General features: G+C 34.6%; 1 protein-coding gene across 3 annotated transcripts in view; it reads right to left on the reverse strand.

The window, feature by feature from the left end:
* Positions 1-24,841, reverse strand: part of U2SURP (U2 snRNP associated SURP domain containing) — a 55,039-nt gene that overhangs the window by 11,662 nt on the left and 18,536 nt on the right. Inside the window, exons 5-24 of one of the 3 annotated variants that reach the window (XM_030873297.2) lie at positions 24,056-24,170; positions 23,359-23,492; positions 20,770-20,837; positions 20,134-20,228; positions 20,018-20,050; positions 19,843-19,925; positions 18,304-18,469; positions 17,911-18,122; positions 16,926-16,969; positions 13,756-13,860; positions 12,390-12,456; positions 12,146-12,309; positions 10,657-10,819; positions 10,162-10,241; positions 9,136-9,223; positions 7,993-8,115; positions 6,774-6,930; positions 5,840-5,935; positions 5,067-5,133; positions 770-929 (exon numbers count right to left, since the gene is read on the reverse strand). In XM_030873297.2, the coding sequence (XP_030729157.1) occupies positions 770-929; positions 5,067-5,133; positions 5,840-5,935; positions 6,774-6,930; positions 7,993-8,115; positions 9,136-9,223; positions 10,162-10,241; positions 10,657-10,819; positions 12,146-12,309; positions 12,390-12,456; positions 13,756-13,860; positions 16,926-16,969; positions 17,911-18,122; positions 18,304-18,469; positions 19,843-19,925; positions 20,018-20,050; positions 20,134-20,228; positions 20,770-20,837; positions 23,359-23,492; positions 24,056-24,170 (2,220 nt within the window). Of the gene's footprint in view, positions 1-769; positions 930-5,066; positions 5,134-5,839; positions 5,936-6,773; positions 6,931-7,992; positions 8,116-9,135; positions 9,224-10,161; positions 10,242-10,656; positions 10,820-12,145; positions 12,310-12,389; positions 12,457-13,755; positions 13,861-16,925; positions 16,970-17,910; positions 18,123-18,303; positions 18,470-19,842; positions 19,926-20,014; positions 20,051-20,133; positions 20,229-20,769; positions 20,838-23,358; positions 23,493-24,055; positions 24,171-24,841 lie in introns of those variants that run through there. The other 2 variants (XM_030873295.2, XM_060298514.1) reach the window with 2 other exon arrangements.

The raw sequence follows: 24,841 nt of genomic DNA on the forward strand, positions 1-24,841 counted from the left end.
TCACGTACACTTTTGAGATTCTGGACTGACTGCTACACGACTGCTAATATTTACTGGGAATGTTCTACCACCTTGGGGCAAGATATAAGGAAGGCTCCCATTATACAACCCTCCCCTCACTGACGTGTCTGAATACCTTTGGTAATTTTAAAAAGGCACTATAATAGAAAAGGGAATGGAGAGAGAGAAGTCTTGAGAGTTTGGATTCCCGCAATAAGTTATTCCCCTTCTTATTGTTAAGCCCCAATCAACATCTACTCTCTCCCCATCACTCGTGCAGACACTGAAAATGAGCCTACTACAGTACCACGTATACATAACTTGAACGTGTCAGAAAATATCTCACTTTTTTTGTTACATACTATTTATGCTCAACATGTGATGGATTTCATAATGCGAGATATAATCTATTCATTACATCAATATCTGCAGAGGATCTCCTATGTGCCAGGCACTGGAGATATGATGATGAACAGACAACAGACATGGTCCCTTACTCTTGCAGAAATCACAGCCTAGTGGGGAACACACTAAACAAGCAAGCAAGAAAAAAAAAAAATACACACACCACAACACATGTAAAATCGTAACAGAAAGACAGAAGAGATGCTTGAACTAAGAGGCCTGAAGGAAGACAGCTGGTATGAAGGTTTCCAGGCAGAGAGGGAACAGTATGGACCAAGGTATGATTCTAAGAGGAAGCACAGTTTGGTGGGAAAAGTGAAAGAAGGCCAGTGTAGTGTAGTTTAAACTTCAATGCAATACTAACCTCAATTTCACGGAGTTTAGCTCGTTTTTCCTCACTCATTTCAGAGTACTTAGAGAACTTGGACTCAGTCATTTCTTCTTTGATTGGATTAGAGTACAAATGATGTTCTTCAGACTTGGAACTTTGAGTATCTTCTTCATCTTCACTTTCTTCTTCTTGACTTTGGAAATAAATAAGCAGAATACGTTGTATGTCACAACAGCAAGGAAAAAAATTACATTTTACAGTACAGCTTTTTGATTTTTCACTGCCTTAGAGCTTAAATAATGTTAACAAAACATAAGAGGACAATTCATCACTAAAACATTTTTTACTAAATATCTGATCAAGTAACAATTTTATAAAACTCTTATGTTTCCTCCATAGAAAAAATGTGAGCTTCAACATAATCACACTTCTAAAAATTCTGCTTCTGTTAATGTTATTTCTGTGGTTTTCATTCTGCCACAAATTTTCCTTGCAACAGTTAAATGAAATGACTAATCAATCAGTGATTTCTGCATACTTCATAGTTCAGAGTGATTTCATGATGGTTAATGTTTAAAAAGCCTAATGTTTACCCTTCCTTCAGCAGAGCCTGTAAGCTAGAGAATACGTAAGTTTGAGTCACAGAGTTTCTATGCAGCAAGTAAAAGACCTTATCTAATTAACACATAACCCTAAGAACAAAACAGTGTATTAATTTTAAATTTTAGCACACATTAGTATTCATGTCATAGTTGATTATGAAAGTTGTATTGGTTCTATGTCAGATAAAAAGAAAATGATAAACTAAGTGACTACCATAGCTAAGGATACAACAAAGAAAAATTCTCCTGTCCTTCCAGAAGCAATCGAGTAGAAACAGACAGGGGAGCAACTATGACAAGCTGCTCATCATTGCCAGGATAGGATTAACAAATGTTCTTCAATGTTCTTGAAGCACAAAGAATGATGGGACTTAAAAAAAAAAAAGGTTGTATGCTCTGGGACTGGGCCTTTTGAGTGTAAATGTTGGATCTGGGCAAAACAAGTCTTCCATGTACAAACTCAAAATGTTTATGTATATACAAACAAAATTCCTCATAAACAATACTGTGATATGAACATTACTGGCACAGCCTAGAATATATGCCATTTTCCCTTAATATTTGAACCTGATAAGCCCTTATATATTGGTATTTGAGTACTAACTACCCTCTACCATGAATAAGAGAAGTTCTTTTAGTATATATTTAAAACTATTCATAATAATATAAAAACAATTATAACCAAATCCTTTCCAAATAAAATTTTAATTATTTTAGAGTCACACACTGAATGAGAAAAATTTAAGCAAGGTAGATAAAAATAGAGTACTAGCTTTTTAATTTCTCATTTAAAGGTCCTTTCCAGAATACTAATAAAATGCTTTTCACACTTTATACTCTCAGAGCCCCACAAATCATTAGTAGCACATATAGGCACAACTCAATACAATACTCAGGTGACGAAAAAAAGAGGAAAAAGTCAAAACCAACGATTAAAAAACATATTCTTTTCGGAAATAAACTTTTACTTAATATTTCTCATTAATTTGTCAGAAACTTCCTAAATGCAGTTCTTAGCTAATTTTTTAGAAGAACGAGAATTTCTTGTTTTATGGTGCAAAATAGTTTTACAAGTGTCTCAGATGCTTTTAGTGGTTAAAGTGTGTGTGTGTGTGTCTGTGTGTGTGTGTAAATACAGATTATTTACTGAAGGATTATTCTGGAAAGAGTTAATCAACAAAGATGCAACACAGCTAATGAAACTGTGTTATCTATTCAATGGAGATTACTTAACCAATTCCAGCCTGTTATTTACAATTTTTTCAAAAAAAATTTTTTGCAATTTGAAATATTCCTTGATAAACTTCCTTGTACACTTATCTGAATGCTTGCTTTCAACCACAGATGAATACAGAGCAGATAAACATATGGACTAACATGGAATAACAAAACCCATGACACTTGAGTGAAAAACATGGGTCACAGAATAGTATGTACAATAGTACATAATTTATGCTTTAAATAGATATGCATGCTTTTATACATACAGAGAAAGAATATAGGTGGCTAGACACTAAACACTAATCATATTATTTAAGACTTTTAAAATGAACTACACTACAATTTGAGAATTTAAAATACACACATACTTTACAGCTGCTATTTAAATTTTGTAAGGCCTGAGTGATCTGTTCTAATTGGCTTTGACTTTAGCTCTTAGTTACCAGTTCTAGGTTCAGATCTCATCACAGCCTCATCTTGCTCTTCTTGTAAAGAACTGGAAATTCAAGACTAAACCCATACAGAATTCATTACAAACGAATTAAATTACTATTGGAACTTTTCTCCAAAGCATTAGTAGTGCTATATATATTTTTTAATCACCCTTCTGCCGCAAAGACAATAATTACTAGTGTCAAAAAGCAGCTCCAGGGCTTCCCTGGTGGCACAGTGGTTGGGAATCCGCCTGCCAATGCAGGGGACACGGGTTCAAGCCCTGGTCCGGGAATATCCCACATGCCGCGGAGCAACTAAGCCCGGGAGCCACAGCTACCAAGCCTGTGCTCTAGAGCCCGCAAGCCACAGCTACTGAAGCCCGCGTGCCTAGAGCCCGTGCTCCACAAGAGAAGCCACCACAGTGAGAAGCCCGTGCACCGCAACGAAGAGTAACCCCCGCTCACTGCAACTAGAGAAAGCCTGCGCACAGCAACGAAGACCCAATGCAGCACCCTGACCCGCCCCCGCCCAAAAAAAGCAGCTCCTTGGTAAAAAGGCATTTTGGATTCAGCCACTAGAGAGCAGCAGTGAGGCGCAAGAAAATTTCAAGGACCAGAAAGCAGTAATATGTGAAAAAGTATTTTTCCCTGTTTTCAAAAAGTTATTTTCATGTTATCATGACTTATTTGGAGCTCCTAGGAAAAATCAAAAATATAAATTATATTTTCAGTGATCCGTGCTTCACTGTATGAATGTACAATTACCATCAACACAAAAATGCTTTCACATTTCAAACATTAACATAAATATCAAATTCAATGCAAAAAAATTAGCACCTTTAGAAACAAAACCACTTGAACAATATTTGGGTTCTGCAATGGCTTTTCTACCCTTCCCTTCCCTTAAATAATTATTTTATGAATACACATACTCATTTTAAAAAGCAGCGATTCTACAATGGTGAGAGATGTTACTAATGATGGGACTGCAGACATAAAAATGAAAACAAACTGGACTGTTTCCAATTCCTGTACTCCTAAACAGCCTCAGAGAGGTACTTCCATCAGCGAACCACATCTATATTTTGTAAACATGTTGTCATAATCATTGCTGACTTGTTCTGATCACACTGTTTCTGGAAAGACATCACCACTGCCAAGTTTTCTTCCTCATACCAAACTGTTTCCACAAATGCTGATCAATCATATTGCCTTAAATCTAAATGCTAACACCCACTTATTGAATCCACACAAATGCTCAAATTGTGCTGGGACACAAAGGGACTTTTCCTTTTGTGCACTCTTCCATATGAAAACAATAAAAGAAGATTTTAAAAAAAACCCAAAAACCAGAAACCTCTGCTTTGATGCCATCTCTTTCCCTATTAAAAAAAAATTAACTTTTTTTGCAATGATTTTTAAAGGTGTCAAGTGCTATCTTAAAAAAAAAAAAAAAAACTACCAGCATAAACTTGCAGGAGAATTTGGGAGCAAGAATTCCTATAATCACATTCAGTGTTAAACTCAAAATCAACCGGGGGTAATTACCAAAGAGCAAAAACTGAAACTATAATTTCTCCATAAAATAAAGGTAAAATGGTTTTTTTCTTTTAGTTATTCTTAGTTCTTCTGAGGTGTTAACATTTAAATAACATAACGGTCATAATGGTCATAATGCATTATTTTTCTTAGCAATGCACAATCCCCCCCAAAAAGGAGCATAACCTTCCCATTCACATTTTAAAAAACACTTTTTGTGGAGCCAAAACAATACTTGATGACAAAGATTTAAAATAAATGCAGTCGACCGTTTAGTAACTACAAAGTAAGAATGTATAACCTAGCATAGGAAAACAAACTCAAAAGCAAAGTGAAACCAGATGCGTCAAAACCAGAAAGCAAAAGCTCTTTATTCACTGGAAAAACAATGAAGAACTAAAAATGATCCTCTTAAAACAAGTTTTTTTAAGAGTTAAGTTTTCCTCTTCACTATTATTTCAAGCATACCTCTTAATGAAAAAGGGAGTGTATATGCAATAAGAAACTGAGTATATTCGAAACTTAGATTCTTACTTTTGATTTTCTTCTTCTTCTGATTCTTCATGCTGGTCAAATAACTCCCATTTAGAAGTTGTTACAGCTGAATGGAAGGAAAAAAAGGATGTAATTCCATAAGGTAAATCAGCATTTTTGCAGCAGCACAGTAGAAGCCCAGCTTTAGAACTGAAAGTTTATATTACAGAAGTTATCTACATTTATCTTTTCTTTGAATAGCCATTTCTATGTACTAAATGTATTTCTTTCCTCACACCTACACTATAATTTTATTCAAATTCATGAGGTGACAACTAATGTTGTCATCCTTATTTCTATGCTAGATGGTAAGATTTATTTCATTAGAACCTACAAATACTAAATTAACAATTACAGATTATAAGCGCTAGGATACATGTCCAAGCAAGTATGAAAGACAGGTCTAAACTGCATCTAAGAAGTCAAGCATTATAAGAGAGACAAAGCTTTGTTTTTTCTGAAACTGACCTCTAAGTAAACTTCCAAATAGGTACAGCTTCCCATCTACATTTTCTACTGAAATGGCTTAACCTAAAAGGTTTTTAGTGATTTCTCTGATTACTCTTGAAGCATCCAAACTGAAGGATCTAAGAAAATTTAAACAGCAACCACAATGAAAACTTAGCCACTAGACATAAAATATGACAACACTGGGTCTTAAGGTTGAAACATGTTATAAAATACAAAAGGAAAATGTACACACACACAACGATTTGGTAAAATTTTAAGTACTCAAGTTTTTAAAGCTTTGTATTTATTGTATTTTTACTTACCCTGTGCTTCCAATTCAGATTCATCTACAGCTTCCCATTTTGATGGGGCAACCTTAAATATAGGCTCATTCTTCTTTGAGTCTTCAGTCGCATCCACTATTGAAGAAAGATGAGCCATTAATTCTGACTACTAGAGGATGACTTAAGGAGCTCATGAGTATTCACTTATTATTAAAAAGTAAAATTAAATAAGGTCACACATGGACTAATAATGCTAGTGTCAAGAACAAGGATTATGACTAATCCAACTCTCTGCACCTGAGGTCCAATTTTTAAATATATAAGTATAAATATAATTTATACATATGCATATGCATATGTGTGTGTGTGTGTGTGTGTATATACACACACACACACACACACACACACTCAGAACACAGAGGTGGTTACTGCAAGCAAATGGAGAAGCTGAGGAAGTAAAAGAAACTTTAGTACCTTTATCTAATTATTGTTTAAACTGCAGAATTCATATATTATTCAATATTTTAACATATAATCCAAATGTACTAAAGATTATGTATACTTCCTATTTCCAAAAATGATTTCAGGCAAATAGGAAAACTGAATCTATAAGTTAGGAAAACTAATAATAAAAATAGAACTGATAAAACCAAGCACCTGGGATTATGCATACAATTGAACACAAGATTTTGCCTATAGTTTCCTAACAAGACAGGAAAAACCTGCTAATATTGTAAGAGGCTGACTGTCCCAACAAATAAATGTGACCAGAAAGGAAACCTTTTTCTTGGCACAAATGTATTACTGGGTTGTTCAATTCTGAAAAGTCAGAAATAAAAGACAGAAAAAAGTTAATGACTGACAACCTTACTGAGAAATTATAACCTTTTTCCATATCAGCATGTGTGGAAATTAAAGAGGCTTGGAATCAAACTTATTAGCTAGATTTAATGAGTTTGAAATTTGAACTTACAAGGCACTCCATCAAGATCATCATCAAGGCTCTTTATAGGGACTCCATCAAGGTCATCAATGGGAGTAGCATCAATAGGAATTCCATCCACATCTTCTAGAGGTGCACCATCAAGCTCTTCCTCAATGGGGGCACCATCAAGGTCATCTGGTACATCCTATAAAAACACTACTGTAACATTTTCTTTTGCTTGCTAAAGTCATATTGCTAAAAGATTAACTTGCAATCCAGTATAAACCAACCAACATTCCCAAGTACAATGTGAGGATATAATAAGAATATATTTTTATCATCCAGCTGACAAAGACGCATTCATCTGTGCAATATTTATCAAATAGTTACCAAGTACTTAATTACGCCAGGTACCATGTGAGGCACTGAGGATACAATGATGAGCAAAAATGAGCCTTGGTGCCCTAGTCCCTCCTGTCATAGCGCTTAGTACAATTAGGGGGTGGGGGGGACAGTGGGGCAGAGAAGGAGCCAGACAATCAGATAATCACAACAATACACGATGACTGCTATAACAAAGAGGTGCACTGTGTTATCAGAATGTGTAATAAGTAGGTTCCACCTAAAGAGGTCTGAGAAGGCTCAATGAATTTATGCTCAAGCTGAGATCCGAAGTGTCTCAGATAAAGAAGAGATGTTCCAGAAAGAGGAAAGAACATGTACAAAGATGTATGGTAGGAGGAAACATATTTAAGAAACTGAAATACGGACCATGTGGTTGGAGCAGTAAAAGTGAAAATATGATAGCTGGATTAGGATGGTAGAAATGAAGATGATGGATTTAAGAACTATTGAGGAGGTTAAAAATACAAAAACACAGAATGGTGATGAATACAATCTGCTACCACTGTGGTGCATCTTTTCAGGTATATGTTTACTTACACAGCTATTTTTGGTTTAACAAAACGAAATCATGCTATATACATTACTCTATTACTTGGTTTTTTTCTACTAATATACTATAAATCCTTTTATGTCATCAAATAAAAAAGTCACCAATTTTCACATAAGGACACAAAACAGAGAATTCCTGTTACATATAATTTCAAGTCCTGGGCTCCAGCAATCCCAGCAACAAAAATCCACTGTTTAGTGGTAAGCAGTAGGCATTTTCCACAAAGAAATGTTACATTTGTAACATATCATACCTCCACAGCATTCCAGAAATAAATTTTAAGATAATCGGACAAATACACTGAATACCTACCTCTGTCTCCTTTTCTTCAATAATATTTACAAGTCCTAAGAAAATATTTTGTAGTTTGATCAAAAATGGTTCTGGATAAATTGCCCAATCTTCCCATGCTCTAAAGCAGGTCATTACCCGTTGCTAACAGGAAAAAGACAATGAATTATCATTCAGGGCAATAACTATCCAATGTCATCTCATGATAATGACCATCACAATTTGCTAAATTTTCCTTTAAACCAATATTCTTTTTAAAGTTTAAGGGAAATATCTATTCATCATTACAATATTTTTTTAAAAAAATCAATATTACCTCCCCATTAAAAGAGGAAATAAACTAAGAATAAATGTAATAAAAAAATAAACAGTAACTGTTTGCTCTCAGTCACCTAAGATCAAGGTCCCATACCACTGGTGGTACACATGAGGCCACATTCTGGGAAACACTAGCTTAGAAACTTATGAAAGCTGGATATCAAGGTAGCCCACATTTTGATCTGAATTCCTTTATGGTCCGATGAAGTACTTCTTGATTCTGGCTAACACTTCTCTCTGTCCCCTCCTTAAACTTTTCTATAATCTCTGTCTTATGGTCAAAATTTGAGGTCAAAAAAAATTTTAATGGAGTTGTTTGTCTGAATCCCCTAAATGGGTAGGGTCACTGGGCATCTTCCCAAGCTAAAAATTTCCTTAATGAGTATTCTTCCCATGAAAGTGTATCTATTTTTTCAACTATAAGTAAGGTATTCTGTTTGACTTTTCTTAACATTGGTCTACAGCTTGAGAGTTAATAAAAAATTAACAACTGAATATACTTTCAACATGAATAACTATATTCCTAATCCAGCCAAGTAATATATACCACTACAAAACAAGTGATCTTCTGAGTGTTTTCTGTGAAAAGACCAATATTTAAAATGTTTAAATAAAACCATTAAAACTAAAACAGACACCCAACAAAACACTAGACATATTTTAAAATTTCAGACTTTTTTTGACACTGAAGGTAAAATGGCAGTAAATTTTAAAACAATAATTTCTGAAACATCTAAGTTATGTCTTACACTTACTTAACATACTCTTTTAGCCCACCAATGTGCTTCCCGGCGCCTACTTCCCATTTAAAACACTAGGGCAAAAATACCCAAACAATAAACGTACCTTAAAGTTTTCAGACTGTAAATGGCCTTGAATTGTACGATAGGTAGCATTGAGGTCTGAAAATATCTGACACAACTTTGTTTCAAAACTGAAATTCAAATAATATGTTTTTTACAATAGAATGTGTTTAAAAATCCTTATCTACTTCAACATGCTAGCCAATGAAAACCACTCTGGACTTTTAATTTTATAAATAAATTAATCAAGTAAATCTTTAAAAATAAGAATTAGGTGTTTAAACTCTAAAACTATAACTTTAACTCCTATTATTCTGAATTTTTCTTCTGCAAAATCGCACGAAGAGCCTTAAGAACTAGTTCCCTTAATTAACAAGGAACTTTTACATCTAGGATACCTTGAGCCATCTAGTCCAACCTCTTTGTTTTATAAAATAGGAAATAGAAAAGGTAAGTGACCTGTCCAAGGCAAAAGAAGGAATAGCAGAGCTAAGATTAGGGCCCAAACCTCCAAATTTCCCTTCAGAGCCAGTTCCTAAAGAAAAGCTTCCCTAATTCATAAAATAAACACCAAAAAGGAACTGTGGGGAACTGAGGAAGAGCTATATATCAATATACAGCAACATAATTTCCTATTGCCTAGGAAAACATTAACAATGAACTACAACCAATACAATGATGATCAGAGAACACTGATTCTATAAATAGTTAATGCTCCTTTGTTTTCTTCCTTTGTTGGCCACTATTTCTAGTGTTTCAGCTTATTTATTACACAAGTGGCTAAATACACAATAGGAATAAAGTGATTTTTAACTCTTCCTATTTGTTCTTTTATTAATAGTTAATCAAGAAACTGATAGAAAAACTTGCAAAAGATTATAATAATTTACCTTAAAGTGGTTTACTTCAATGAATACAATCCAATTTTTAGAATATTAAACGAACTATGAAGAAGTTCAAATTATTTCTTATTATTGAGGGTATTAATTAACTAAACTATCCTCTTTTCTGAGCTCCTTACCCTTAAATATTTTAGTTCAGGCATATCAACTTACATCACTATACTTACAATTTTCTATAATAGGAAGCATTGGCAACTTTGGCTGAAGAGTTGTACAAAACATCAGAAACCAAATATAATCTGGCAATCTAGAATACCAAAAGATAGCATAAAATGGATTAAAAATAAAAACCAACAGCAAAAAACATTACTAAAAATATTTCCATATTGAAATTTTTTGAATCAACAGCATAAGGCCAATGTTTAGCCATAATTTAATAATCCTAACTAATGAGAAGGGTTTTAAGAAATTCAGTATCACCACAACCATGACTTGGGCAGGGATAGAAGTTGTAACTCATTTACATTTCAATCTGTTGATAATTTGTGTGTTAATAACTAAGATAAGTTTCCCAGGCAGAAGGAAAATGAAACTCCACGAGAAAGATTTCTTCAGTCAACTTCTTCATTCAAAAAGGAAACCAATTTCAATTCAAATAGAAGTCAACTATTACCTCTCCTTCACTTAACTGAATGTTCCATTAGGAGAAAGTATTCCCATACCTTTTTGGGGAGGGGTGTCTTTAAGATGGACAATGACTCGGTAATGCAATCCACTATTTCTTCAGCAGCTTCAGCATTATTAAGACAGAAAACCATTGCATCTCCAATATCATTTTTCCTTGGAGTTAACCCCCGCAGAATTTCTTCTAATTTGTCCCTCTGTCTGAATACGAATTTTTTAACTTATAAGTATTTATAAATACAAATTTCAAATGCCATTATACTTTCTGCTCGCAAGTTAATTTCTTTAAAACCCACTCAGATAAAACTCTGAAGACTAAATTGTGTTAAGTCTGATTTGTGTTACGTATTCCAAATATGTTACCTTTTTTTAAAGAATTTATATGGGGAAGAAAACTATCCCAGGAACTAATAAATTATTTTAGTGACTTTTAGTTTACAAATTAAGTAAATTTAAAATTATAGGCATTTTTTCAAGAGTCTTCGCGAATGTCCCACTCCTATTATCCTATTACACTGAAGAACCTTCATGGTCTTCACTCTCCTTTGAAGGAAGTTTGTTACTTTAGCACTTCTGCATAGGATTAGGACAGGATACAAAGCAAGGGTTGACAAACTTTTTCTGTGAAGGATCACAGAGTGAATATTTTAGGCTTTGAAAGTCATAGTCTCTGTCACAGTTACTCAGCTTTGCTGCTATAACACCAAAGCAACCACAGAGTACATGTAAAAGGATGGCTATGGCCATGTTCAAATAAAAATTTATTTACAAAAATAGGAGGTAGCCAGATTTAGCCTATGGGCTGAGTATGCAGATCCCTGGGCAAAAGTAATGATGAACATACATCTTCAGAAGCAAATATACTCTCAAATGCTATAGTTCTCTATCAGCAATGCTCTCACAAACAATGCATCAATGCAACTAGCATTAAGATTTATTGACAGTGAAGTATATAATCCTATAAGCTAAAAATTATTTTGGCCTTTTTCTCCCCTTCAGGTATACAGAATTTCCTCTAAACATTTCAACAGTTAAATTTGTTTTTGCTTCTTAAACCAGGCTAACTGCCCTGAAGCAGTGCTGACTGAGCACTAATAATAACATGTTTCCATGGTGGCCGCACACGGCACTTCATGGAGCAGCTTTGCAGTCACCCATTTGACTTCACTAAGCCATAAAATAACTTTACCTCTACGTTGCATTCAAAGAGGCAAGAGTTCTAAGGGCCATGAAATAATTCCTATAAGAATATATAAAGTATTCCACCGCTGGAGTACCATCACTTAAGAGATCATCAATAATTTTTATCAGTAGGAAGAGGTCAGGTTGAATAGGACACACACTTATAATACTTGCCAAGATTTTTAAAATTACAATGCATATGTTAAGAGATGTTACTATTTTAAACAATCACAAATTTTAAAAACCATTTTATTTTAGGGTTAACACATCTTATTAAGACCATTAATTAAAGTGACCATTAAAGCAACTTTTCTGAATATAAAACAAGAAAGGTAAAAATCTTACTCTTCCTTAAGTGCTCCCTTTTTACTAGGCTCCTCTACAAAAGCTTCTGTTTCCTGCTCTTCTGACATCCCATGCAGATATGGATTTAACGGTGGTGGCCTCCAAAAAGATCCATTTTTGAACATACGAAAATCTTCCGTCCGCCACTTAGTCGGAGAATCTCCCTAGTTAAGTGTCCAGAATGTTATTAGAAAGATCTAATACCTCAGAGTCAAAATTAAACAAAGTAGTTGATTATACTTGCCTGCAGAATAGAATAAAGCTTCCACCTATAGTAAACATGGGCTGGTGTCTGGTTTTCAAATAAGAATCTAAAACAAAAACAAACAAAAAATTAAACATTGGATTCTTTAATGGAGAACTATCTTCAAGTAAATATGAATGAGAAATATTATTTGTCTATTTACTTCTAAAGAAAACCAAAAGCAAAGATCCCTGAAGAGAAATCCTCACCGACTACCATCTATCCCCTTCCTCACCCCAACCCCAGACTGCCTTTGTGACTGACACTAATACTCAGAAGGTATGTATGCACCTTGCTGAGTCTTACAATCAGTTTTATTGAACACTATGTGTCAGGTACTGTGTCGGGCAATGGAGAGATCTTCCCAAAATATAATTTCAAAAGCAGTGTTTTTTGTTTTGTTTTGTTTTGTTTTTTGCGGTACGCGGGCCTCTCACTGTTGCGGCCTCTCCCCTTGTGGAGCACAGGCTCCAGACGCACAGGCTCAGCGGCCATGGCTCACGGGCCCAGCCGCTCCGCGGCATGCAGGATCTTCCCGGACCGGGGCACGAACCCGTGTCCCCTGCATCGGCAGGCGGACTCTCAACCACTGCGCCACCAGGGAAGCCCAAAAGCAGTGGTTTTTAAATGACTTAAGTAAATTGCAAATGAAGTGTTAGATATAACTATTCAGAAGGTAAGTAGTTTCTTATAAACCTCATTTATTCTACCGTATTTTGCTTATGAAAGACTCTTTCATTGAAAAACACAATGAAAAATATTTTCCTCCTAGAGAATGCTAAAAACAAAGCTATTTAATTAATCAAACCATGGAAATCACTGGAAAATTGACCCAGGCACATTCTAGTCTAATTATTAAAACTGCCTTCTCACCCCATTACGAAAATAACCTCATACTTTCAGGACTTTTTTCTTTCAGTATTTTTAATTTTAAAGTATTTTTAAAAATGCACATCTGAGGATACACAAAATGTGGTATATACATGCAATGGAATATTATTCAGCCTTAAAAGATAAGGAAATTCTGACACATGCTATATACCAAGGATGAACCTTGAAGACATTAAGCTAAGTGAAATAAGCCAGTCTCAAAAGCACAAATAAGGTATGACTCCACTTAGATGAGGTACCTAGGGTAATCAAATTCACAGAAAGTAGAATGGTGGTTGCCAGGGGCTGAGGGACCAAAGGAATGGGGAGTTATTGTTTAAGGGGTACAGAGTTTCAGTTATGGAAAATGTGAAAAGTTATGGTGATGGTTGCACAACAACATGAATGTACTTAATGCCACTGAACTGTACATATATAAATGGTCAGTTGTATGTTACATGTAAATGTTATTACCACAATAAAAAAAAATGCACACCTGAACATAGGATTGTTGATCTCTCTGTTCATAATCATAGCTTCAAACATTGGCCCTTCACGTACAACAAACTCTATCATTCGATGTATCAGGGCGAGCAAATTCCTACAACAACAACACAGTTAAAGAAAATGGATTCAGACCTACCACTAAATAAAACTACACTTGACCTAAGTTACTATAATTGTGCAGAAAAAGATTATTCTGCTGACTAATACAGAATTTTATACCAAGAAAGTAACCTGGAGCATAGTTAATACCTTGTGCATTAAGAGGGAGTGGGGCAATGGGGATAAGGGAGTGGGAGGGGAAGGGAAGGGAGGGTGGGAAACCACAACACAGCTTCACAGTAATAAAGATTTCAATGTCTAAATACCCACTTAATTTTACTTTCCAAATGCAAAACATTAAATTATGAATCACAACTAACTGGAAAGCTGCAAATATATAAAATCAGTAACTTAAAGCTTACATGTTATCATAACCATCTAAAAACTTACACACTATCTCAGTTTTAAAAGAAAACATTCCTAAACCAAGCACTTTTGTAGTGATATTGAAATGTTATATACATGACTATAATTTATAAAAATGCACAACTATTAACAAGTTTAAGGTCTGAGTTAATAATAATAAAAAAAAAATCCATCCAACTCCTGTGCTTTTCTGGTACACATATAGCAGATGGAGTTTTTATTGAATCTGACCTTTAATGAGGCAACATCCCTTTGGACCACACTTCAAACTAGTTCACATAGTTCATGACATGTATAATTCTGCCTGTGTGTTCTGAATCAATAAAGCAATTATATTGCCAAAGCCTTAAACGAATGGAGTCCTGTTTCCAAAATATTCTGAAATAAGGGACATTGGTGATATGCCCTTCCCATTTTTCGTAACAATTACTTCCCAATATTTAAGCCAAAAATAAACATATGTAACTTTTTAGTCGTCATTTTGTTGACTGGGCTTATACAAAGTCTTTATTTTTAAAATCTGATACCTTATTAGGCTCCAAACACAATTTTAGACATTGATTACAGTGTCAGGCAAAAATGATTCAGCTTATGACAGCTACTTCTGATTTCTCATTTCACCAGTCTCCACCATATAGAGTTGGCAAATAACAAATGGGAAAAGCAAAAGGATATTGGCTCTTGGTACAAGGCACACACTAAATTACACCTTTAGCATTCCCAGCTCAAATTAAGTTCATATAACTGCTAGAATATAAATAAATATACAGTTATAGAATAAGACATTTTTTTTGCTCTATAAAGCCCTGCTTCAGAGTACATGAACAGTAAAATAATTTATCTCATGCTGATTATAAATTTCTCAGTTTTCAAACAAACCTACTTAAGTGGACACTAAAATCTCTACATAGTGAAAAAATGAATTTTTTTGACCTCCTAAAAGAGGTCAAAGAAAAATATGAAGGTTTAATAAATCTTTAACAGAGGGAAAACTATATATTAAAATTATTAATTCAACCTCAAACTGTTAAAGCAAAAACCCAAAAGTATCAATTTTAAATCTAAAAATTCTTTCACAGAAGTACTAATTGGTCTGCAAATATGCAGGTCTTGATAACCAAATGAGAATGTATTCTCAACATCCATGTGGTTAATGACATTGTTTTAAAAGAAGGGAGATATGGTATTGATTCAGTCCCAAAACTCCCACTGGTATATGTCAAATTAAAGGGAAATTTTATGTATCATAATATATAAAATCAATGACTAGGTGGACAAATACTACACATCCAGAAACTTGTATGAATTAAGTCAAAAGCAACTTGACTTGCATATTAAAGATAGATGAAAAATGATTTAGCAAGTTTAAAACAAAGGATTCATTGTAATGGTGAGTCAAGACTTTACAGCAAAATGTACACTCAAAATTTTGTTTAGAAATAAGCTGAGCCACATGTAAAGCTAATACTGGATATATGCTTTTTAAGTGATGCCAATATACTACTTTCCTGTGAGTGCTTTACCAGTGGAAAAAAAAACCCACTATAGTTTTAAACAGGCTTGTAACTGATATATCTATTTTTAGAAAATTTAAAGTTTAAAAGAAGTTTTAATATGTTTCATGATTATTTAAAATCAAAATCTGACAATTAACTTTAATTCAAGATTCTTAAGAACTGTAATTACTCTTTTTTCCTTAAGGATTATGTGCTTATTTTTAAAAAGGTGACTTTTCTATCAGAATGAAACAGTGTAGTACAAAAAGATGGTATAATTTAAAGTGCATTATTTTATTTTAAAATGGTAATTATCTTATTCTGGGCAACAACAACAAAAATTGTCTCTCAGTTATAATAAAACCACATTTATTGGAGTCGATCGTACCAATGTCTGGTCAAAAACTGTATACTTTCCCAATCCATCCCATGATGTTTTCCTGGTCCCCCGCTGCCGCAGACAGTTCAGCTGGTGTTGCTCACCAAGGCCAATGTCAAAGAGAATTTGGTATTCTTTTGTGTTATTATTCAACCAGTGTTGTGTTCCTGTGTTTGGGAAAAGGCTTAGCTTGACTGAGCAAGAGCATACCTACAGCATGAATTCTTCCGCTTTAACATTATGTTGAAAAAGAAAAAAAGGAAGAAAGGAAAATAAAAGAATTCCAAACACCTTTGTTATCATGAAAAAAGTTTCTAGTTATGGTCAGTGTTCATGAGAATAATAGAAATTCCTTCTTAAAATCATTTAGGAAAAATAAAGGTATGCTTTCAGTAAGGAAAACTCAAACTAAGGTTGCATATTAAACACAGACAATTCAGAAACCAAGGAAAAAAATAACAGATTGGGTCAAAATGTAACATTATCTAAAATTTAAGATACATTTAAAACACCTATTTTCCCATCCCAATAGTCTAATGGTATTAGACTAACAACTCCAGATTAAATCTATTAAACACATTCTAACTACTAAAGCTACAAAACACCCTACATTGGTAACAATAAAACAAAAAAGATAATGACATAAAATTGCAAAGTATACTAAAGTTAGTTAAATTTCACATATCCCCCCCAAAAAGTACTGGGAAGGAACCATTGCTCAGTCAAGATACTACCTTTTCCTCAACACCATTTTTTTTTTTAATTCAGAAGGGGATATTGTCTATATTTAGATCAGTAATAATAAAGAAAAACATGTACCTTTCTGTTGGGATAACCACTTTGACTATGGCTTGCGACAGAGTCTGTATATGAAGTCACATCAGATAATAAACATAGAATATGTGAGTATTGTTAACAAGTAACAAGCAAAAATATACATATGCATTGAAAATACTACACATCTAATCACAAGTTTTGCAGGCAATCACTGCATTTGAAGTAATTATACACTAAGCAATTACATAAATGCAAATGGATGTGTTCAGTGAACAGTAAACGTTCACCAAATGCAAAGAATCAGAACATTCCTGCCAGAATGCACATCAATGCACTGAAATAGGTACTACACTGAGAATTATCAGATAAAGATTTTAATTTGTGAAATCATTAACTGTTTGCCTCTGACCATACAGTTTGCTACTTTGTTCCCAAGCCTTTAAAACCAGCCCTGTCATTTTAAGTGTAATTAATTCATAATAGAACCAACAAATTCTTATAACTTGAAATTAAGTTGGTTTTATGTTTAATAAAAAGAAAATACTCACCCTTTGCTTTTACTAGAGTAGCTAACTTTTTAAAAACCATATATGCTCTCAAATATTCTAATACCTTAGATCTTGAAAACGAAGTTATTAGCTAGCTGCCATCCAAACAATTTAACTATTTAGGAGTCTTTCTAACTGAAAAGGCACTTAACCAAATACAAAGTATCACTTTCTCAAAACAAAGTAAATTTAGATACTACACTTAAGCAAACCTGGATACAACAGTGGACAAAGGAAAAAAAAAAAACTTAATAAGTGGTCAAAAAAGGAATGATAGCCACAAATAAAAATATGACCTAGCATCCCAATACAGGGTTTCCATGGGCTAAGGCAGGGAACACATCTAAGTTATTTCATTTTCTTTAAGAGTTGCCAAACAGAATTACACACACACTTTCTATAAATTGTTGAAAAGAAATACTACCACAGATTTAGTATTTACAAATTAGATGCGGCCCTATATACATTTTTTAAATTACCTTCTCAAAATCCTCCTTGTTTTTAGGTGGTGGTAACATGGGAGCATTGGGGTTTTTTAATCGCTCTCTAGGCTGCGCATTAAAAGGCAGTCCTGACGGAGGTGGGGGAAGCGTATGTTCCATCATGGAAGGCGGAATGTATATTGGATGTGGAGGAATAGGCACAGCTTTACCCCAACCTAACTTCATTTCAAAAGACATAATCATCTTTCCTAAAAGAAAGAAAAGAAAAGTCACCCTGGTAACTCTCAGAAGAAAATAAGGGCTCTCTGGTGATTTAAATTAATTTTCATGTTTAACCTTTACCTTTCTGGTCCATTTTTCCCCTCGAGTTCTTATAAATACTTTTCAAAACCAAAGCAATATCTGAGTTCTACAGATGGGCTTCCTTACCATTTAAGTTTTTTAAAGCTCTTTCAGCATCTCTTCTATTCATAAAGGCCACAAAGCCACAATTTCTCTCTCTTGCCCTTTCTTCATCAGTTCTGGGCCACATAATTTTCACGCTGGCCAGGGGCCCAAATCTTCCAAACTCCTGGCACAACATTTCTTCATTCATCTATTGTAAGGCATAAGATATTTTTGGTAAGCAAAGAGGAAAGAAGAAAGAACTCTATGCAGCACAGAGCAGTTTTTGCAAAATGAGAAGAGATCTATCAATGCTACAGCTTTCCATTCAAGTACTGGGACCTCTACAAGGGTAAAATCCTGCCTTCATGGGGCACGCGCAAATCTTTTCACACCAGAAACATTCTGTTTTACGTAAGTGGCCGGGTGAAGAGGCTGGGTGGCTGGAGAAATCAAAAGCACACCTTTACCTTCACTCTTTCTCCTTCTGAGATCCTGCACCTAAAATACGCTTTCTACAGCAATGGTTTGTTCAGCATTTAGCAACCTTTTTCAGGCAGCAATGATTACCACACTTAAGTCAAGGAGGAAATATTTGTTGGCAATGAAAGAAATAAAGGATCTGGTCACTTTTTCTTTTTCCAGCACCCAGCTGCCAGTGTAATCAAGAACAGAGAAAACAAAAAAGGGTAAGTATGCAATGAGGTCCAAAATATATATTATTATTTAAAAGATCTTATTATGCAGAGCAACCACTACATTCCCCATAACAATTAAGAATGAAGCAGGGGAAAGAATTAAAATATAAAAGACAAAGCAGAAATATTAGTTTGCTATTATTAAGATGAAAAAAGAAAAAAATCCATAAGGAAGTAGGCTATGCATCAGAAAGGGACAGTCTCAAAAGAATATTGTCTACCACTGGTCATATCCTGATAAATAAAATCAGCACCTAGCAAAACATTTCAAAATCAGAGGACAGTCCAGTTACAGCAAGAGGAGACAGGGACTTCCCTGGCAGTGCAGTGGTTAAGAATCTGCCTGCCAATGCACGGAACACAGGTTTGAGCCCTGGTGTGGGAAGATCCCACATGCCGCGGAGCAACTAAGCCTGTGTGCCACAACTACAGTGCCTAGGTGCTGCAACTACCACATGCCTAGAGCACGTGCTCCACAACAGAGAAGCCACCACAAGAAGCCCGCACACCACCACGAAGAGTAGCCCCCGCTCACTGCAACTAGAGCAAGCCTGCGCACAGCAAGGAAGACCCAACGCAGCCAAAAGCTTTTAAAAGAAATAAGAAGAAGAAGAAAAGAAAAGCTAAATAAATGTAATTTTTAAAAAAAAAAAAAGAAAAGGAAAAGAAAAAAAGAGGAGACAAGCCCTTAGGAATTGTAGCAAGAAAATTCGGCCCATACCGCTAAGGCTCAATTTCACAAGATAATTTTAGAGACTTATCTAGTTCCACCAAATCTGCTTACTTCAGATTCTTGACTTCATTTTTTTTAATGACTGGCAAAGCAGTTTTCCTACAAAAGTATACAGCATATGAGCCAACATTCATCTTACTTTTCTAATATTACCTGTGGATTAATGTTTCCAAGGTATAAATTAGTAGTGCTTGGATCTCCAACATCGTGTGAGCCAGGTGCATAATCATCGAGAACTAGGACAAAGAGAAGAAAAAATTATAACCTGCAAAATACACAGTTTGGACAATTTCTATGAATTAAAAAAAGCAAAAAACTGTATTACCACCAGATGATCTATTTCTTCTTGAAGGCGCATCCACTTTAAAAGGGGGAAAAGAAAACAATTCTTAGTTTTTGGAATAGTTCGTCACAAAAACAAACATTAAAATAAATGTCACTTACTAGAACGACGCTGACCATCAGAATCTGACTGAGGTGGCTCAAATCGACTTAATCTGCCTTTTGTTTTATGTCTCTCATCACGCTCTTCTTGAATTCTGTTGAAAATATATATAATCACTAATAACGAGCCAAAATCTGTTTGTTCACATTTAATAACAGAACTTATCCAGATATCATCTTGAAATAACCTGAAATATTTGTGTGTAATGCCAGTACTGACAACCAAGATTAAAGAGTCCCTCAGCTACAAGTCATGAGCAAACTTCTGATATATCAAGCAGTGGAATATAAAGCCCACTTCTAAGGTGAGAAGGAAATTCAACATTAAAACCACTTAATTTGTTCTTTCTTAGACAAAGGTTGACCACTCCTCTCAGTGACTATATTGTTTCCCCTGCAAACAGGACTCCGGACATTAGTTAAATCAATTTAATTGCATCCACATAACAGAAACAACCTAGATGCTGGACAAAATGCTAATTTCATTTTCAAACATAACCCACAAAATAATCTAAAACAGCCTCATGGTAAGCCAGTTAGTAAAAACGAATTGGTAGACTACATTCTTCATACCTGCATCTATAAGTATCAGCTCAAAATACCTATGAGAGCCATTCTCAACACTATAAAACTTACTGTTTCAATTCTTCTTTGAAGAGTTCCAAATTGCTTTTTTTCTTTTCTTTCTCGCCTTTCTTCAGTGGCTACGAAGGATATGATAAGTTATACTTCAAAGAAAACAAGGTTAAACAAAACTAATGGTTCGATAATCAGATCACTTTAAATAAACTTTTATTTTAGTGCCAATTATGATCTAATTATTTAAATTAAAAAGAAAGAATGCTTCTGTTACCACTGAACTTTCCTTCCTATTTTCTAAAACTGAGAATTTAACACATTATTAAAACAACAAGCAGCAGTCTTAAAGGAGCCACCAACTCTATCCCCTGCCCCGCCCCTGTCCCAAAGCCTACAATACTTAGGCCGGAATACTGTTGGAAGGGTACTGGAGGGAAAATTAATAAACATAAGGTAACTGAACTGCCACGTAAATAACTGCCGTGAACAACTACCAAAAATATGCACCCTTCAAAACAATCACCTTAGAAGGAAATGAATTACTGAAACAAACAGTAACACCGCTGGAATTCCTCTCTTAAAACTGCTTCCAGGGCTTCCCTGGTGGTGCAGTGGTTGCGAGTCCGCCTGCCGATGCAGGGGACATGGGTTCGTGCCCCGGTCCGATATGCCGCGGAGCGGCTGGGCCCGTGAGCCATGGCCACTGAGCCTGCGCGTCCAGAGCCTGTGCTCCGCAACGGGAGAGGCCACAACAGTGAGAGGCCCGCGTACCGCAAAAAAAAAAAAAAAAAAAAAAAAAACTGCTTCCAAAAATGCTTTTGGAATCCCTCTTTTGAAAGTGCCAGAATAATTCAATGGGGGAGAATAGTCTTTTTAACAAATGGAAGTACGGAAATTGAATATCCACCCATAAAAAAGAATGAAGTTGGACCTCTACCTCATACCATATACAAAAATTAACTCAAATCGTTCACAGACCTAAATATAAGACCTAAAAACATAGGAGTGAATCATCATGAGCCTGAATTCGGCAATAGTTTCTTAGATATGACACCATGAGAAACAAAAGAAAAGGCAACAACAACAAAAAACTGATAAACTAGACTTCATTAAAATTAAAAGCTTTTGTTCTTCAAAGAACACTAACAAAAAAGGGCAAAGCCAACCCACAAACTGGGAGAAAACAACATAGCTGATAAGAGACTTGACTCTAGAAGCTGTAAAATACTCTTACAACTCAACAATAAAAAGACAAATAACTCAATTAAAAAAATGCGTGAAGGATCTGAAAAGACATTTCTTTACAGAAGACTCCAAGTGGATGATAAATAAAATGATGCTCAACATCACTAGGCAAGTGCAAATCAAAACCACAATTAGGTACAACTTCACACCCACTAAGTTGACTAAAATAATTTTAGCAAGTGGTGATGAAGATGTAGAAAAATTGGAACACTCATATACACTGTTGATGGATGGGACTGTAAAGTGGTACAGCTACTTTGGAAAACAGTATGGCAGTTTCTCAAGGTTAAACAATTAGTGACCATATGACCAGCAATTCCACTCCTAGGAATATAAAAGAATTAAAAATATATGTCCACACAGAAGCCTATACATGAATGTTTTCAGAAGCATTACTCATAATAGCCAAAAAGCAGAAACAGCCCAAATGTCCATCAAGTAATAAACGGATCAGCAATATGAGGTATAGCTGCAAAATGGAATGTTATTCAACCATAAAAAGTAATAAAGTACTGATATATATACCAAAATGTAGATGAACTTTGAAACATTGTGCTAAAAAGCTAGACACGAAAGGCCATATGCTGTATGATTCCATGTGCATGAAATGTCCAGAACAGGCAAATCCAAAGAGATAGAAAGTAGATTAGTGGTTGCCAGTGGTTAGGGATGACTGAAATTAAGTATAAGGTTTCCTTCTGGGATGATAAAAATGTTTCAAAATTAGAGATTAGTGACTGTTGCACAACTGTCAACATAGGTTAAAAAAACACTTAATAAAGCTGTTTTTTAAATTGCTTTCAGAGCTATTTTAAAAGTCATACAAGAAAAATCAGTCTCATTATTCAGCATAATCACATTTCCTCAAATCTGGCTCCAAATGACAAGACCCACATCTACCTACCATCCCCCATGAAAACTCCCACTCTCAAAACATAAAGACTTTCTAACACTGAGAATATTTAAAGGAAAGTGTCACTAGTTCTGACAGTAAATCCAAATAAATTCCAAAAATGTTCCAGGCAACAGACACATTGTTGGAGTACACAGTCTTCCAAAGTAATTGATACTACACATGCTGATATTTAAATACCCAAGTTCAGCATTGCTTAAAAAGACAATCGCATTACTTTACATTTATGCCTAAACTATAGTTAACTTTCAACTTGCAGTATGCTGTAACAGCAAATGTTCACTGCTCAACAAACATAAAAAGAGTATCATCTATGTGTCCTAATTTATTATCTCTCATCTAGGAAGGTTAAGCATCAAAACTCAACATCTACTACCAAAATAATTAGAAACGAGAAACCAAAGTCCTGCTTACAGTGGAAGTACAGAAAATATTATTGGCAGTGTCATCTCTGAACATAAATGGTCACTTATTTAAGTATGACTTACAGGTTTTTTGGTTTCTATCACAAGAAGAGATGGTGGTCTTTCATTGGATGACTGATTTGGAGGATTTTTTTGATCTGCAAATCTTGAAGATGGCTTATAGATTTTACCTCTTTTTTCATCTGTTTCATGTTCTTCTGAAATTTAAAATACTAAGTTTCAAAACTAATTTCACATTATGTGGATTTTGTTTACTTACTATTTTTATTAAAAATAAACACAACTTAGTAAAATGCTTTTAGTATTAAGATATATCACTAGTGACAAAATATGAAATTTAATTAAAATATTATTCAAATATTACTGCCTTACTCTCAGAACTACTAACTTAATCATTTTATAGTAAAACTATAAAACCTGTAAAATGGTACAGCTACTTTGGAAAACAGTACAGCAGTTTCTCAAAAGGTTAAACAAATAGTTACCATATGAGTAGCAACTCCACTCCTAGGAATATACAGTAAAACTATAAAATACTTGAAAATGTTTGCAAAGTTCTCTGCCATCTCGAAACCTGAAAGGTACTAAAACATTTTTAAAACTTATCTGGCTCCAATTTGTCATTAATCCACATTTGGCCATTAATTTTACTAATCATTATCACCACTAGAGGGTGCTGATAGAAAGGAAACATGAAACTCAAAAGCAATTCAACCAAGACTTTTTGGGTTTGCTCAAGGACTATAATATTCACACTAACCTTTAGCTGCATTAACAACACCTCCGCGCACAAACGTTTTCACTTTATTACCATCACTTCCTTCAAAGGCAGCAAGAAATTCCTCATAAATTTCAGCAGCCGCCTTTTCATCCTCCTAAATACACACGAAAATATTAACATCACTTGATATAAAAATTACTGTACATACGGTGAAACTCATCCAAGAATAATGTAAACAAAACCTCTCCCTCCAATGGGGAAAGCAGGTTATTAAGCAACCTTAACAGGCAGTAATATCTAATGCTTAGTAGATATTTAACATACTAATTAACACTGGAATTAAGAGGGGCTTTGCTCCTCTACAGGTAATTTGTGGAACAAGAAAAGGACCCACTAAGTAAATCTGTTCAGAGACAATTCAAGGGTCCAACTGTATGACAACAGACTACACAAAATATATTATTCTATTAACGTTTATGACATTTCTAAGGCACAAAAATTTAACTCTGAATATAAACATTTCCTTCACAAACCACTGAAGACATGAGTATTAGAAGTCTGAAGAAGCAATATCTCCAGACAGTTGGCATTCGAGAAAAAAACCTCAAAATTATAATTATATGTAATTATAATTACAATTATAATTATTCTAAATGTCCCCAAAACATGCATGAATAGGAAGGCCAACAGAACAGAAAATATAGAAATAAATCCAATAGCACGTGGAAATTTAGTATTCAATAAAAGGGGCCTCTCAAAACAGTGGAGAATAGATGGACTTTTCAATGAATGATGGTGGGATAATTTGATAGTTATTTGAAAAAA

Source organism: Globicephala melas, chromosome 4 (assembly GCF_963455315.2).
Source record: "Globicephala melas chromosome 4, mGloMel1.2, whole genome shotgun sequence".
NCBI classification, from domain to species: domain Eukaryota; kingdom Metazoa; phylum Chordata; class Mammalia; order Artiodactyla; family Delphinidae; genus Globicephala; species Globicephala melas.